This window comes from Misgurnus anguillicaudatus, chromosome 19 (assembly GCF_027580225.2).
Source record: "Misgurnus anguillicaudatus chromosome 19, ASM2758022v2, whole genome shotgun sequence".
NCBI classification, from domain to species: Eukaryota; Metazoa; Chordata; class Actinopteri; order Cypriniformes; family Cobitidae; genus Misgurnus; species Misgurnus anguillicaudatus.
The window spans coordinates 15,611,510-15,628,945 of NC_073355.2; the positions used below are offsets into that span (position 1 = coordinate 15,611,510).

The 17,436-nt window shown below is 37.0% G+C and overlaps 1 protein-coding gene across 1 annotated transcript in view; it reads left to right on the top strand.

Moving 5' to 3' along the window:
- Positions 1–17,436, top strand: part of shisa9b (shisa family member 9b) — a 49,052-nt gene that overhangs the window by 26,178 nt on the left and 5,438 nt on the right. Inside the window, 1 exon segment of the mRNA XM_055189646.2 lies at positions 14,965–15,111. Coding sequence (XP_055045621.2) covers positions 14,965–15,111 — 147 coding nt within the window.

Sequence of the window (17,436 nt, forward strand, 5' to 3'; positions counted from 1 at the left end):
TTTTTATTTTTCTGGTCAAGGGTGACAATTGTTTCGCTGGACAAGACCCTTGTGCCTCGTTTGGGATCGTTTGGAGTCCTTTGATACTCGTTGAAAAAAACTGTTACGTGTTGAGTTGAGTGTTAAGTGTTGGTGTCCATTAAAGTCCATTAAAAGGAGAAAAATCCTGCAATATTTTCCTCAAAAACCATAATATCTTCTGGACTGAACAAAGAAAGACATCAACATTTTGGATGACATGGTGGTGAGTAAATTATCTGTTTTTTTTATTTTAAGAAAATTTACAATTCCTTTAATAATGCAGGAAAGAAAGTCTTTATTAGGATTTAATGGTGGTAGGGAATAAAATACATTGCCGCTGTACAGCATCTGTAAATAGAAAACACATTTTTTTCATTTAAGCTTTTATGTTTTTTCACATATTTTTTATACATTCAAAAAGGAAATAATAAACTGCACATAAAACAGTTAATGCACTTTAAAAAATAGATTTTTTTGCAATAAACTAAACCAGTGTGGACTTATTTTAAAGCAGAAATTTAACACATAGCCTATCATACTGTACGTGACAGATACCTGAAATTAGATGAATCACAGACAGAAATAAGCCAAGCTGTCTATAGACACATGTTGTACTAGTCATCACTATCATTTCATACTATACACAGACAGCAGTAAATCTATCCGCTGATAAATCTATTGTTTATTTTAAAGCAGGACAAAGAAATTCCAGCTTGAACTGGATAGGTATTTTTTGTGAGAATGTCTTTGCCCTTCCCATGCCACTATTGTGTTTGGATCCCAAAATACCCTGTTGCATCTTTAATGAGGCTTTTCAGAGTATCTGTATCTGTTTTGAACTCTTTGAGCCAGCCTTTTGTTTTTTCTGATAACTTTTGTGTCCTTGACAAATTTGTCTTTGTTGCTACAGTAACGTGGCTGGCGAATTTAAGAATTTGACACATGCTGGACCACCTTTTGCTCACCTAATATTTGATTTGAATGCTAATTGTGCTGGAGGACAGTGACATGTTGCAGTGAAAGTGAACGAAAATCTCTGTTATTAACCTACAGCAGTGAAGAAATATCTCAGACACAACAGATCACTTCACGGTCCTTTCTAAAGTAATTAGCTCACACTGATATGTGTTTATGACCAGTGGGAAATAAGGTGGTAATTAGCCCAATTTCTGTATTCATTATCCTTTTTATCTCTGCATTAAGTAGGCTCCTTAAAACTAAAACTTGACACCACAAATACTAAAGTCGGGTGCTTTGAAAAACTTCTTTTGATGTTTTTGGACTTTGGTCTCCCTGCACATGAACTCTCCTGTGTGCGCTGCTGAATGCACTTCACATACATTTCAGAGAAATTAAGGGAGAAATGTAAAATCAAAACAAACAGATACACAAATTTCCATGTAAATCTGAATTTCTTTGTCTATTAGAAAGATTGGATAATTTAAAGAAACCCTAGAAACTAACCATGTTTTTTGTAGTAACCATAGATTTTTGGCATACAGTATTGATTACCATTGGCAAAGTCATGGTTTAAATACAGTTATCCATGTTTAACCATGATTTTTGTAGCACAACCATGGTTATTTTGTGATAACCATGGTTTAACTAAGGTAACCATTTTTTTTACTGCACTGTTAAATGAAGTGTCAGAAATAGCTATAAGATGTTGCTGGGGCAGAACCCTTTAAACAGGCTCTAATATAATTTATCCACTGTAAAAATGCATAATTTTTGTCAAATCAACATATATTTATGAGTTAAACAATTTCAACTTGATTTTATAAGTTATGTTAACTTATCAGACGTCAAAACTTAAAATGGTTGGTTGAATTGACTTGCAAACCAAGTTGTTGAATATATATGATATAAATATATTTGGTTCCAGTATGTACCTTTGAGGAACTAATATAAACTCTTTACAGTCCTTCAGAAAAACGAGTTGTTTTCTTGATTGATGCGGGCAAAAATCCTTGATCTTGCGCACGTTTTCTTAAAAAATATGATGGAATATGCGGGACATTTATGCAATTTTATGCAGTGAAATTGCGGGAACTTGCAAAAATTGCGAGAACTTGACAAAACTGTGGGAACTTGCAAAACTTTTTTGAATGATGTTCACGTCACATAAGCACATCACTTTATAAAGTTCCCAAGGCAACGGGGGACATGGCTACACTTGTGTGAAGTAAATGCAACATTTTTCAACTTTCTGCTAAAATATATGCAGTGATGGGAGTAACGCGTTACAATATAATGTGTTACTGTAATTTCACTACTTTTAGCAGTAACGAGCATGTAACAAAGTATTTTTTTTAAATCAAGTAACGCAATTACATTTCTGTAAATTTAAATGAGTTCTTACTCGCGTTACTATTTTTAATTATGAATTAATAATAAAGTCTTTCAAGGCGCTCAGAAGTCCGCAAAGAGAACTGAAATGACACGATTTAACCTAAGATAATTTCTAACAAAAATATTCAAAGGCTGAATCTAAAGCAAAATAGGCTCCTACTGTACAGTATGTGATATATATTAGAGTCTTACGTGTAAAATTGCCCATCTATATCATTTTATTGTTTTACTGTTCTTATTTACATTTAAAAAGCAAACATAAAAGTAACTTAAAAGTTACTTTCCTTATTAACTAATTTCTTTTGATATACAGTAACTGGTAGAGTAATTCAATTACTTTTAAAAGAAGTAACTAGTAACTGTAACTAATTACAAATTTTCAGTAACTTGCCCAACACTGAATATATGTGATTTTTGCTACGAAAATGCAGGGATTATGAAATCATGCAAGCCCCTCATATTTTGCGCACTGAAATCTGCAATTTATGCTGCGAAAGTGCGGCGTATTCGAAAAAATGCATAAATATTCAGACTTTGGCTGATTATGAATTATGCGATCGCATAATCGCGGTTTTCTGGAGGGACTTTCTTTAGGTGCAAAAGTATAGTTTTTGAAAGGGTACCACCCCATTGGCATTTATAGACGTTTTACATGGTACCAAGGTAATTTTCGTAAACGAAAACTGAAACTAAGACTAAAACTATCAGCTAAAAAACATTTTCGTTAACTGAAATAAAATTAAAAATTCATAATAAATGAAAAACTAAAACTAAACGAAACGAGCAACAGTTATTGTAAAACTAACTGAAATAAAATAATAATTATCAAAAATAAGTATTCGTTTTCGTAATTAATAAGCTCTCAACCCGTGGCGGAAAATCTGAACAGGCTTTATAATAGACTCCTTAATCACCTACGTCACTGTGACGTCACCGCTCTAGCTGGAGGCAAAACATAAGAAATCAGCAGGCGCACTAAAAGTTTGAGGTTTTGACTTTAAAATGTCGTCTTCTTGTGTTTTTGGCTGCCAAAATATAAGTAACAGCACTTTTGGTTCAAAACTGAAGTTTTACCGGATCCCGGCAGACATTCCTTCACAGAAATAAAGAAGACAATTGTGGTTGAATGGACGGAGACCATCGTAAATAATGCTCGTGTTTGCAGTGCACACTTCAGATCAGGTAAAATAATCTATGAATATGTATTGGTGTGTTGGTCTTATCTAGTGCAAATCAGAAAGTTTCTGTTTTATAGGTGATAATAAGTCAACCGTCAGTGCACTAGCTAGCTAAAATGTTAAACAAACATACAGCAATAGATGTGTGTGCCATCCTTTGAATGATCTCTTTAAAATAATCCCCATCGCTTATCATAGTTAGCCCAGCGATAGGTTACATTAGACAATAAGCCTTGACAAAATTCCCCAAACCAGCCGAAAATACTTCATATGTAGGAAATATCCAACACCTGGTTAAAATGTTTCCAATGAGAACAAGATACAAGAACTAACTGTAACAGAGTTCATTTACAAAAATAGCTGTCACGCAGATTCAGTAACTTTACATATTCAGACAGTTCCGAACCTTCTTCTGCATCTATGTTTAATAAATCCCTCCTAAAACGTCCTAGCTTACGCTTGTCAGCATTGCGCCCGCGCCTCTTTTTGGCTCCAACTACTCCCGCCCACCCGGAGACGTTGCAATGTTTACAAACTTTTAAGGAGTCTTTACTTGTAGATGGTGCTTTATGCATGTGAGGTTAGCTGAGGCTGATAGCAACCTCAGTTAACTGATAAATATGTCAGACAGTCTAGCTGCTGTTAGCTGCTAAACTATAATTACTAAAACTATAACTGAAATGAAATAAAATAAAAACTAAATAGAAATGTGCTTGCAAAATAAAAACTAAACTAAAACTAACAAAACCATTCATGAAACTAACTAAAACTAAACTTAAATTTAAAGCAAAATTGAAAACGATACTAAAATAAAAACTAATTTAAAAAAGCAAAACTATAATAACCTTGCATGGTACACGCCTGCCGTGGATGACTAGTTCATTGAAAAGAGTCAGTCCGCACGCTTTGCTTGTGTACCCAAAATCCTGCCCCTTTCGCTGACACGGCTCTTCACGGCAGGCGCCGTTGAAAATAAACATATAGGCACTAAATGCTGCACGAAACGCTTCCACTACACAAGAAAAACTGTCGCCGTGCGGCTATTTCAACGCTTGCCGTGTACTGTGTGAAACAAGCCCTTAAGGGCGATTTTTGACAATTTTTTGACTGTGTGCAGTAAAACAAATTCTCGCATGGAAATATGTAAGATTATTTATTAAAATATTTAAAAATTACTACACTGAAAAATGATTCATTCAATTTACAACATTTTTTAAGGGTCACAATCAATTTATTTAAGCTACATTTAAATCTATTTAACAAGTTTTTTGTGTTGTTTTGTTTTTCTAATTTTTTTGTTTATATGTAGCTTAAATAAATTGATTGCGCCCACTTACCTTAAAAAAATTTAGTAAATTAAATGAATCATGTTTATCCAAATGTTTCCCCCCATGTGGAATGTCCATCCCCATGGCCATGTTATCATTGGTTTCTGCTTTTACTGGCATAGAAACCATGTGTTTAAGTTAATGCAGCACGGCACCGTATGCAAAAGTAGTATTAGCGTCAGCACCCCACTCTATCTAACAAGCCACGCTGTGGGCTTACATTATAATGTAATGCTTATCAAGCTTTATTTCATTACATCATCCATGAACATGATTTGTGAGTGCTGTCAGACTGATCTGCAGTGAAGGTGAAGACTACAACATCAATGCTTCTTCACAGCATTAAGCTTCGCCTGTTTATTTCAAATAAAATTTACATATTGTGCTTTCAAGTGCATGTTTTTGTGCATAAATAAGTGATCCAAAAATGTCTTTGGTATATGCATTGTTTATTGGATTGCACAGGATTATGGTTCAGCAGTAGTCTTACTCAATAATATTTCCTAGGAGCATTATTTTACATATTGGTACATGCACTCAACCATATTTTATTCCATTGACAAAAATGTCTTATACTTTTTCAGAACTGACCTCAGTCATGTTTATTAGCTTTGGTAGATAATGTTTCTGAATCACGGTCCAGGAGGGAATCGAACTGCACGGTAACATAATTAAAACTGGCACATTCATTAAGTTGCTATCTTCAAAAATTGGATAAATTCCAATCAGACAATTTGGCAGCAAAATGATGAGAACCCAAACCAGAGTGACATCTCACGAATAGCTGACACCTCCAGTTAAATCTCTCTCTCCCTCCCTCTCTCTCTCTCTCTCTCAAATTATAGCATTTTCTCTCAGTCCGACATTTAGTTTTGTCATTTGGAAATCTATTTTGAGGCAAATATGAACAGCTTCTTCTGCTGTTGACCTCTTGACCAGCTGCTGGCTTCAGCAAGGTCTACAATTCTTGCATCGCTTAGCATTATCATTCATCTCAATAGATGTTGCCTGGCTGCCACACAGCCCAGACACTTGGTACAGGAAGTATATTTTTGGGCCCGTCACCTAAGCTGTAAATGCTGTGTAACAAATTGCTCTGCAGGCACCAGAAAATGACGTCCTGTCAATGCTGATTGTCTGAAGACACCAGATGCACACATTCCCGAGCTCTTTGCTAGTGACTTGGCACTGAAAAAGACTGCAGCATGGAGGAAAATATAATATCATACGTTTACACACATCTTATATCAAACATGTTTTCTGAAGCACTGGTTGAGCGTTTACTTCAAAAATTGAAGTATTTATTGAATATGTGATGGCAGGTCTGTTTACACAACACTGATTTTAACTAAAAACTTTTACACATTTTATGTGTTATGGTTGTTTATTTACACGTTAACGCAGTGGCGAGGCTACATAGGGCCAATGTGGCACTGGCCCACTCAAATTAACGGCTGGCCCACCCAGTCAGAAAAGACACAAAATTAAAGCAAACGAAATCACGCATAACTGGTAATAATCTCTTTAATACTAATCCCTCAAATACAAGTCATTCGGAAATCATTTACTATTTATATAGAAAGTTTATCACTTGCACGTGTTTCTAAACCTTGCAAATGTTAACATTCATGCCATTTTAAACAATTTATGCGCAAGAAGATGTCAAGGTGAGCTGTTTTCTGTGCACACAGATGCACGCTTGGACACACATATAAGTGCACGCACGGAGACGCACATTTTAAAAAGTACGCTAAAACACAATCTCTTTGCCCTTGACAGGACACATACACCCAAAATTATCTCAAAAAACCACAGTCTTGGCAAGTGTTCTCATAAAAATAGACAGTTATGTCTAATGTTGCGTTCACACCAGCCACTGTAGAGGCGTCAAGCGCAAGTGATTTCAATGTTAAGTCAATGTGAAGACACGTTAACGCGAGTCTGGTGGCCACTTTAAGACTGGGTAAGCACTGACATACATTCAATTTTTTTCTGAACTGTTTGTGTGCCCTTTATCGTGGGTTCACACCAGCCGTGTTTGAGGCGTCAAATTCGCGTCTACTGCGTCTAGTTTGCTGCTTGAACATTTTGAGTTTCCTCGTTTCATTCGCACGTGAAAACCACACAAAATTTTTCAACTTGTGCGTTTCCCGCGGCAATGCTCAATTCGCGGCATTCACGTGAACTAGACGCGTGAATGAGGCAGAATCGCATGAAGTTGTGTCCTTAAGTAATATGTTTATGTTTGTGTCCTTAAGTAAACTCTTTGCCAGCTATTGATGAGATATCTCATCATTTAAGAGAAAACATTTGCATAAGAAAGTGTTACTGATTAGGTTTTGGAGTTATCTGTAATACCACGATTATCCACTAGATCCACTTTCCTAATTTATAAAAAACTGAATTAAAAAAATATTTATTAATTTTAAACTGCGTTTTGATATTCGTTCTGAATCTGATCTCTAACAAACGTCAGTATTTCAGCTTTTTTTGCTAAAAAAATATTTTCGCAAAAAAATACCCATATTCAAGAGATTATAAGCAGAGAAAAAAATAAAGATAGGATGAAACAGTTTTTCCTGTTTTGCTTGTTTGTTTATTGTTTGTTTGAAAGCAGAGGGTCTATATTTGTATGTTTATATATTTTTAGAAGAAATTTTTCCTGGAAGTTTTTTTTTTTTTAATTTTGTGAAAATCACAAAAATGCTGGTGGGCAACTTTTCAAAAAAAGACTGGCGGCAAATGAGTTAATCAAACAACAGAACACAATAATCACTTCTGTAGCTTTAAATTTAATCTATATGTAATTTATAGAATTAACTATTCATTTCTGTTCCTAAATACTGTTATTCTTTATTTGTAACTTTGTTCTTTTCTATTTCCATATGCTTCAAATTTCTTATTTAATTTTCCTTATTGATCTGAAAATTATTCGATCCATGACTCGTAAACACATAATGTAAACCGTTTAACCATTATATTATTATAGGCATTGAGGTCCACCCAATTTGACAGAGGTCCACTCAATTTAAAATTTCTGGCCTTGCCAGTGTGCCAACGATGCATTTGGGTGCCTGAAAATGTTCACAAAAGTTCAAATTTTTTAAAAACAATACCATTATTGTCTCTGTGTAAACAACAAAAATGTAAATTTGTGTAAACGGTGACATTACCGTATGCGTAAAATGTGCTGAGACATTGTGTGACATTGCCAACTAGTGGCTTGGCATGCATATTACAGCGTTTTTAGTTGTTTTGTGATGATTTGTCTGACTAGGAATTGTTTCGACAACATTGTCATGACAATATATAATGACAAAAAGTTAATGCAGTAGGCATCAATAAAGTTTCAATTGACATCAATGCATTTGGCAGAGACTTTCATCCAAAGCAACTTATAGTGCATTACAAGGTATAATTTTTTTTTCAGTATGTGTGTTCTCTGGGTTTGAACCCATGCCTTTTTGCACTGATAACATAATGCCCTACCACTGAGCAATACAGGATCACTATGTTTTAGTGTAATCATGCCTACCTGCAAAACCCTCATCTCTTGGTGTATTCCTGTATTAAAAACGCAAAAACATGCTGTGAATCAGCTGATTTGTGAATGTGTAAAGCTTCACAGTCCATGTGTGGAATAAATTTCCTTTAACACAAGATCTACTTTTTACTGTAAATGAGGGAGCTGAAAAAATCAAACACTGTCCTTATGGCATCCTAAATCAAACCTCCTCATTACTGGACTGGAGGTTGCGTGGCAACACTACAAAGCAAAAGAAATTGAAGATTCTGTAGAGACGAAGAATCAGAGGCTAGTTATTCCCCCAACCCATGTCATTTCTTCTGGAGTATGCTCTTATGGGATGTGATTGTACTGTACCAGAAGTCAGCCAATCCAATTATATGAAAGATGGGATGTTGTGGGGCAGAAATAATAGCGATCATCTCCTTTCCACCTCCCTGCCCTTTTCTCAAGCTGGCACATCTTCTGCTATAGATACCGGAGGAAATTATTCATTCATCACGGTGAATACGCAATGCATGTTCAAGCAAATGCATCCGGGCTGTTTGCATGTTGCATGCAGACAGCATCAATGCTTGGTATATCTGTATACAAAAATACATTCGTGCAGTATGTCTGTACTGTATAAGCACAAGGCTTTGGATTAAGAAAATATCCCAGGGTACTAACACGGATTAATGATAAATCATGGCCGCGCGCGGTATAATCCCACAAGTGTCTTGCTGCATCAATACCGATAAGCAGGAGGTAGCATCATGCTTGCCTTGAATAATGATCATGTCAGAAAGAAGATTCGTCACTGTCAGCGGATATGAAAAAGCATTACCTGCCACGGATCCCACAGCTGCTGTTTCACAGCTAAGCCATGGAGATTGTGTCCAAAACCAAGTTAGAAATTTGGGATGGGGCCATTTGGAAATTTGTGGTGTAGATAAGGCTGCGATACGTAGGTTAAGCTCTCTGAAAGATGGATTGTGAAGACAGTCAATAATCATTTACGTACCCAGGGACAGCCATTTCATTTAGCATGAGGGGACATTTTAACCTGAATTTATTAAAGTTTCCGAACGTAATGACTTGTTTTCATCTCTTTTGATTATAGACCTGGAAGTAATTTCACTGCCTAAGAGATTTCAGATCACGGAGTAATTAATTTCCTCTCATTTAATTAGATACACTGCACACCTGGTTTATAAGAATGTTAACTGATTTCTGGGAACTTTGTGTTTGGAATTCTGGGAACTGAAGCGTCGAAATGATTCAGATTATTTCCTCAGTGATTGAAATGATTATTTCACAAGCAATAGCTCTATGATGTAGGTAAGAATATGACTTTAAAAATCTTGCAGAGAAAATTGGATATGAAGAAACTAAAATGCTTTTTCTAGTAAGTAAATAAATACCTGCCATTTATTCATTTGGACTTTTAATGAAAGAACCACAATCAGCTGTGATGAACCTGTCGAATCACGTTGTGTGCATACCAGTAAAAAAATCCCATTATAACTTCTAAAACACAGCTGGAACTGAATTCAAAGCTATTTTATCATTCATTTTACATTATTGTAAGAAAATGCTTCTAATTTAATCCCATTGGTTTTATGTAAGCAGCATGACAAATGTCTTTTTGCAGTAGTGGGGTATAACAAAGCTCTGTAGCTCACTGGGGTGAGTGAATATGTTTTTCTCTAGCTCAATTTGTAAACAGCTGCATGAACAACACAAAGGTGAACATGCATACAGATAAAATTTGTACTGTTTGAATGCACTGCAATCCTCGTTGGATACAATTGTCTGCTAATGTGTACATAGATCATAGACCAGTATTTCTCAGTTCAGTCCTGAAGTAGCAATACACTTAAAAAAACTGTAAATTATTAAGTATGGAATAATTGACGACGGAACGTTGAATTATAAGAAAATAATGCACACCCAAGGTGGTAATGCGGCAAATAATTCAAAGGACAAAGGAGTCAATTATTACGCTTATACTATGGTTACCATACCTCAAGACATCGATCACATGATATATTTAAAGGGATTCATCTGGTTTTTGTACTTAAATCGCTATTACGAGTAGGACTGTTTCTTCCGCGTCTTATCCAACGGCTCTTTTGCTTGTTTCAAAATGTCGTTTTAAAGCTGGCAATGGAGGCTTGAGCCGTTGATAGCATTCTAATGCAGTTATTAATGAAGTTATTAGAAAGAGAGCGAGAGCGACAGAGACACAGAGAGAGAGGGCGAGCGAGCGAGCGAGAGAGAGAGAGAGAGAGAGAGAGAGAGAGAGAGAGAGAGAGATTGTGTGAATGAGGCTACCTCTGTGTTTCTCTAAACAGCGCTGTCATTGCCTCGGAAAATCGTCTGTCATGTTGTTTTTGTTAGTCTGTTATAACAGTTAAATATGTGAAGTGATATAGAACTGTAAGGGGCTAATCACACCAAAAGCGCTTTAAACGCTTGGAAACGCATGCTTGAATGCTTGAATCTGTTTGGCTGATGTACGTTCTGAGGTGTGCAATTATTTTCGCACTGCCTTTTAAAAAAATAAGCAGTGCGACACGGCTTGTTATATTGCTAACCAACCACCGAGTCAGCTGTCTTGTCTGAGGTGTGCAATTATTTTCGCACTGCCTTTTAAAAAAATAAGCAGTGCAACACGGCTTGTTATATTGCTAACCAACCACCGAGTCAGCTGTCTTGTCAAATGTTGAAGCGTGAGCGCTCTTTTGCTTTTAACTGTCATATTAGCAGAAACTTTAAAAAGAGGGCGCTTGCTCTGACCTTGTTTGAGGGTGAGAGGTGCACAAACACGCAGGAGATTGTGACCGAGTGGAGTCCGGTCTTCAAAGCAACTGTAAACTTCCCTCACCACAACGTAAGGCCCGCCTCTCCCTTCATTCGATTGGACAATGGAAAGACCCGAATGACGTTGGGCGCTTCTCCGCTCTCAACGCTTTTTCAAAAGCGCGTGCTGCGGCTGGCGGCAAAAACGGCAAGGTGCTCGGCGCGCGTAAACAGCGCGCAAACGCTCCCTGGCAATAGAATATCATTCAAAAAAGGCTCCTGCAACTGCCATAAACGCTTTTGGTGTGATCAGCCCCTAATGTAGTTATTAATGAAGTTATTAGAAAGAGAGCGAGAGAGACACAGAGAGAGAGGGCAAGAGGGCGAGCGAGAGAGAGAGAGAGAGAGATTGTGTGAATGAGGCTACCTCTGTGTTTCTCCAAACAGCGCTGTCATTGCCTCGGAAAATCGTCTGTCATGTTGTTTTTGTTAGTCTGTTATTACAGTTAAATATGTGAAGTGATATGGAACTGTAATGCGGTCAAAAGAGCTGCCTGGTACTACGTTCCCCGTGCATTTCCCAGAAAATAATTGCACACCTCAGAACGTACATCAGCCAAAAAGATTCAAGCATTCAACGGACCCGTAGTATATCGAAAAATAATCAACACCAGTGAAAGATTTCTCAGCCAATCAGAATACAGCATTCAACAGGCCCGTGGTATAAACCAGAATATATATATATATATATATATATATATATATATATATATATATATATATATATATATATATTTGTTTTGCCCATGATGATTTGGCAAATCAGCTTCGGCCCAACAGTGTAGGAAGTCTGTAGCTTTGTTTAAAACAGAAGAGCCCTTCAGTAAAACCTTTGAATGGTAAAATCTAAAAGCTAATAGTCAACCAGTCAGAAAAAACTGACTCAAAGAGGTTTCCAAGACAACAACAGGTCAAGGGGAGTTCAACAACTAAACCACTTCTGAAGACTAGAAAAAGATTTCAGCACAGTTTACATTATGAACAGATTAGCACACTCAGGGTGTAGTTCACAATGCGTTATAGTTAGTGTTGGGCGATATGCCCTATTTTGAGATCGTCCTATCATCAGCCTGTGAGATTGCCTATGCACAATAGTATCAAGGGGGTGGGGCAGTAGTTTACTCATTTATTTATTTGTTGATTTTTTTACTCATTTATTTGATCCACACTCACTTGATGGACAAAAAAGAAGCAAGAGCAACGCTGTCATGACCACAACCTTCTTACCTTTAATCAGAGCACAGAAAAGCCCAGGCACTCTAAAATTTCCTGCGGGCCAGGGAGTGGAAACAAAACACTCGCTAATTTTAACCCTATGTGCGCTTACAACCTCTCCAGTACAAGGAAACGTTGATGCACATGTTAATGTGAAACTATGATGATAATAATAATAACCATCGCCACCAATTATCATGAAAGCCTGCTATTGGCGATATGTTTGACAATCATCGATACACCATACTATCATCTATCGGCACTACCCTAGTTATAGCTAGTATGCTGTTTTATTGTTTGCAAATTTCTCTTTAATGTGCAGGGGCTGTATTTTCTCGTTCTCATGTGATTCATTGGAATGGTTCGAAAAAATCTCCACAACATCTGCTTGGCCCTTTATGCCAGGCGGCACAGGGCCAGTCGATTTGCTATGCTTTGTGCCCCCTTTTAGTTGTCCAGATGTCTACCGATGGTCTAGTGCAGTCTCTGGAAGACTCTTTATGATTTGGACCATCTGCGACCCTTACAATGACAGTAATTTGAAAATCAGTCAAAATGTGGAAAAAAAAAACCTCAAATGTAATAATTAATATTAATAAATAAAAAAATAAAATCAAGGATACAGGATGTTATCTCAGGAGGAGCTTACCATTGCTTTTGGCATTAACATGTTCTGACATTAGCGGTTCAAAAGGATTCGATTAGTAGCATAGGAGAGCTTGGCTGGGGCTCCAGAAATCCATGGATAATGATCTGCTTCCTGCGGCTGGCTTAAAGCGAATCACCAACGAGAGAATCTAGAAGTTGTGGTGTTGATGGGTCGATGAAACAGACCTCAAGCAGCTTAAGATATTGTTAAATTTTAACTTGGGGGACTATGATTAGAGACATCACAACCCCTGTGAGCTCAAACAAGAGAACTGACTGAAGAATGAGATAACTACAACTAACACTTTACCCGACAGTGTTTTTTTTTTTTTAAGTTGCCAGCCAGTGCCATTATTTTTTAAGATTTTCACAAATGTTTAATGCCTTCCAGAAAATGTTATTCTATACACTGTAAAAAATTTCTGTAGAAATTACAGTATTACTGGGTATTACTGGCAACTAGCTGCCAGTAACTTACTGTAGATTTTACATTTATGTTATTTACTGGCAACAGTTTGTTCAAAGTTAAATGAACATGAAACATTTTTAGACTTTATCTTCTACAGTAAGTTACTGGCAACCAGCTGCAAAATTACAGCTATTTTTTTACAGTGTATAAACATACAAATATATCAAATGAAAAAACAGACTCTTTGCTTTTAAACAAACAAACAAAGTTTCATCATATCTTCATTGGTTTACTTTTTATCACCTTTCAAATATGGTAGGTTTCTTTAAAAACACAAAATTTTGAGCAAAAAACTGGGATAATTGAGTTTTAGAAGAGATCAGATTTAAAGTGATGATCAAAACATACAGTACACAGAGTTTTTACTGTTTTTGAATCAGTGGATGCTTAAGTGCTTTATAAGTTGGGTAAGGGCGACACCTAGTGGATAATAGCGGAAATATAGATTGCCATAAAAACTTGTCAGGGACACGTTATTAGCTTGAAAGCGTTTTCTCTTAAAGATGCATTTTGTAACTTTTAGAAGGATCTCTTGACAGAAATGCAATATAATATACATGACAATATTGTCTGTAAAGACCTTACATAATGAACTGTATTGTTTTTATTACCTTAGAATGAGCCGTTTTTTATCTACATACACCGTGGGTACCCTTACATGGAAGTCGCCAGCATGTTTCTACAGTAACTCTAAACAGACAAACTGTTCTATAAAGCACGTTTCGTCCCTATTTTGTCTCAGATGACATCATGTTTGTCCTATGGCGGCTACCATATGCGTTTTGAAATTAAGGGGTGAGCTGTTGGTTGCAATTCGCAATCTCACCACTAGATATCGTTACAATTTACACACACCACATTTAAATGACAAGATAACTCGGCAATGGCGGGGAAAGAGCTAATACACTTTCCTGAATCTTGTGCCGAATGCTTGCCAACAAACACAAGTGGCTTCCGGATGCTGCAGCAGAAATAATCCATTGCCATGCTTATAAATTCAAACACAGATCACAGACACGGGTCATTTGCAAAAGTCGATTCTAATGTTTCAAAAAACTACGGATTAGAGGTTTTATCAAAGTGGTAAAAATGCCTTATATATTTACTTCCAATCATTGCAATTTTTAAACCTGAACCCCTATATGCTTAACAAAACACTGGACTAGCACTCATAAACAATAGGTACAAAAATACTGTAGACACATGACACTGTAGCTCAAATGGTGAACTTGGTAGAGACTAGAGCACAAAGTCGTGGGTTCAATTTTCGTGGGCAAAGTAAGTGTGACAAATGTGTAAATGTCAATCATATTCTCTGGCAACATGGATATCTGTTACGTTTAACATTAAATTTGTTATCTTTTTTATTTGTCTTTGCTTTAGAGGGCACCCAGATGAACAGTGTTGGACAAGGTTCATCCCTGATGCAAACCATGACTCAGTACCCCTCGCTCGGACAGGCAGCCCACCAATATGAGCAGTCTCAAGCTGGGATGGAGATCAACAAGTATGCCTCACTCAAGGCTGTGGGTAAGGCCATGCTACAGTAAAGGGCCATTCACATTATGGGCAATAACTATAACTGTGGGTTCACACCAGCCACGTTTGAGGCGTCAAATTTGTGTCTACCGCGTCTAGTTTGCCGCTTGAACAATTTGAGTTTACTTGCTACATTCGCGAGTGAAATTCTAGTCATTGAGACATTCACATAGAAATGGGAGGGGCTTCTGCGACTCTGCTTTCTTTCTGTAATCACATCACTACTAGAGCAAGCTCCTGATTGGTTAATGTGGCACGTTTTTCTGACAAAGTTAAAATTTTTCAACTGCAATGCTCAATTTGTGCCATTTGTGCGAACTAGACGCGCATTTAAAGTGGAATCGCATCTACCGTACCCTCCAGACGCGCCTCAACGCGTCTTCACATTGACTTAACATTGAAATCACTCACGCTTGACGCCTCTACCGCGGCTGGTGTGAACTTAGCAAAAATCATTTTATATTAAAGGGGTGGTTCAATGGTATTTCAAGCATTCTGACTTATTAACACAGTTTAAGAGTTGTTTCCTCATGCTAAACGTAGGCAAAGTGTCAAAAAAGCAGTTGGACATGTTACAGAATATTTCTGTGTCGAATGCACTACGCCAGGGTTCGTACAAGTTTCGGAAAGTTTTTTTCGATTACAGGTCCAACTGACGTTTCAGGGGTTTTCTATACGTATCACTTCTTTATATGGGCACTTCCCGCGGAAAACCCCGCCCACCTGTCAATCAGCGGGAGACGCTAGAGCTTGCAAACAGCTTATTACGCCACTCAGCTTTGTTTAATTTCAAAAGTCAACAATGGCACGAAAGATGAAGTGTGTTTTTGGATGTAAGGAGAAGAAACCCAGCCTTATGAAAACAATGGATATAGTTTATTATCCGGGGTAGCAGCGGAGTTTTGCGTGTGTGTTTGATGCGGTGGATTTTCCCAACCGGGTCATGACGAGTTGCACGCGGTAAAACAGACTTCTTATGTTGGAAATAGTCGCGTGCATATTATATAAATGACACGAACATGTAGTGAATCATAAGTTAAACAGTGTTGTATAGTGTTGCATGACTCGTATTCGCTCCTCCTGCGGTATAACTCCTCCTCCTTCATTTTTTCGTACGTTATCGGAAAGATTCGGTAAAGCTAATCTTTCTTTTATAAATCTGATTAAACTAAAGACTCTTCGGAGATATAAAGGATGTCATACTACTCTATAGGTACTCCAGATTAGCGTCAGTAATGCAGAAACAGCGTGTGTTACGTGAGCTTTAAAGAGAATAACGGATTTTACGCCACATCTATAACAATAAAGATATGAGAAACAATATTATTGGGATCCGTTTGAAAGTGTTTTTTTCAGCTGATAAAAGAAAAACATACTGCCAAGTATAATCTCTGGCAGATTCCTGAATGATGTTTGGCTATAGACGGTTTCATCGGACGCACGTGATACACGTCTGGATCCGAACCTTACTTCCGGTTTCGTTTTTTTAATGGCCTGACTATTTGCTAAACTGATCTCTTGAACAAATGCCTCGTCGAAAATAAATGTTTTGGTTTTCTAGGTAATCTATGTGTTGTTGTTTTGCTTGTTATATAAATAAACTAAGTTTAAAGTACTTTTGTGGTTATTTATTATTAGCGGAGTTTACCGGAAGTTACGTGCGGACCACGACAGCCGCTTGTTTATGTTGTTACTGCTGAAAGACAGTAGCAGTTGGGAGGTTATGTGGCATTCATACCTGTAGCAGTTGCACCCTTTGACTTTCTGGTTGCACCACCTGACCTCAGCAATGAATTTACAGTGAAGTTATGCAATGCATTGGAGTTTATGCAGAAAAGTAGGCAGAAGTACATCATTCCATTGCCTGTATTTTTATTAAACAGCATCAACTTAAATGGTTTTAAAAAAAGAACAGGTTTTATCATATTCCCCATGTTATTCAAAAAGTAAAAGTCTGTAATGACGAAATGTTAATGTGAAGTATTCTCACATGCCACATTGTGAATACAGTCATCATGTACTGTCACTTTAAGATATTTTGGTGATTTTCAAATTATGATGTCAGCCTTCATTTACGGGTCTTGCTGTTTTTATTCATTTGCATTGGCTGAGGTGAATAATGAGTCTCAAGCAGGACTTCTGTAACAGAGCCATCATAAAAACAAGCCCAGAATCAGACACTCTTATTTTTTCTGTGTTTATATGAATTGCTACTGTGAACATCTTTGTAAAATCCCTCATTGCTCTAAAACATCAGACATGCTTCATAAGAGAGTTACTGACTGCAACCTTAAAAAATATTACCATGGTAACTAT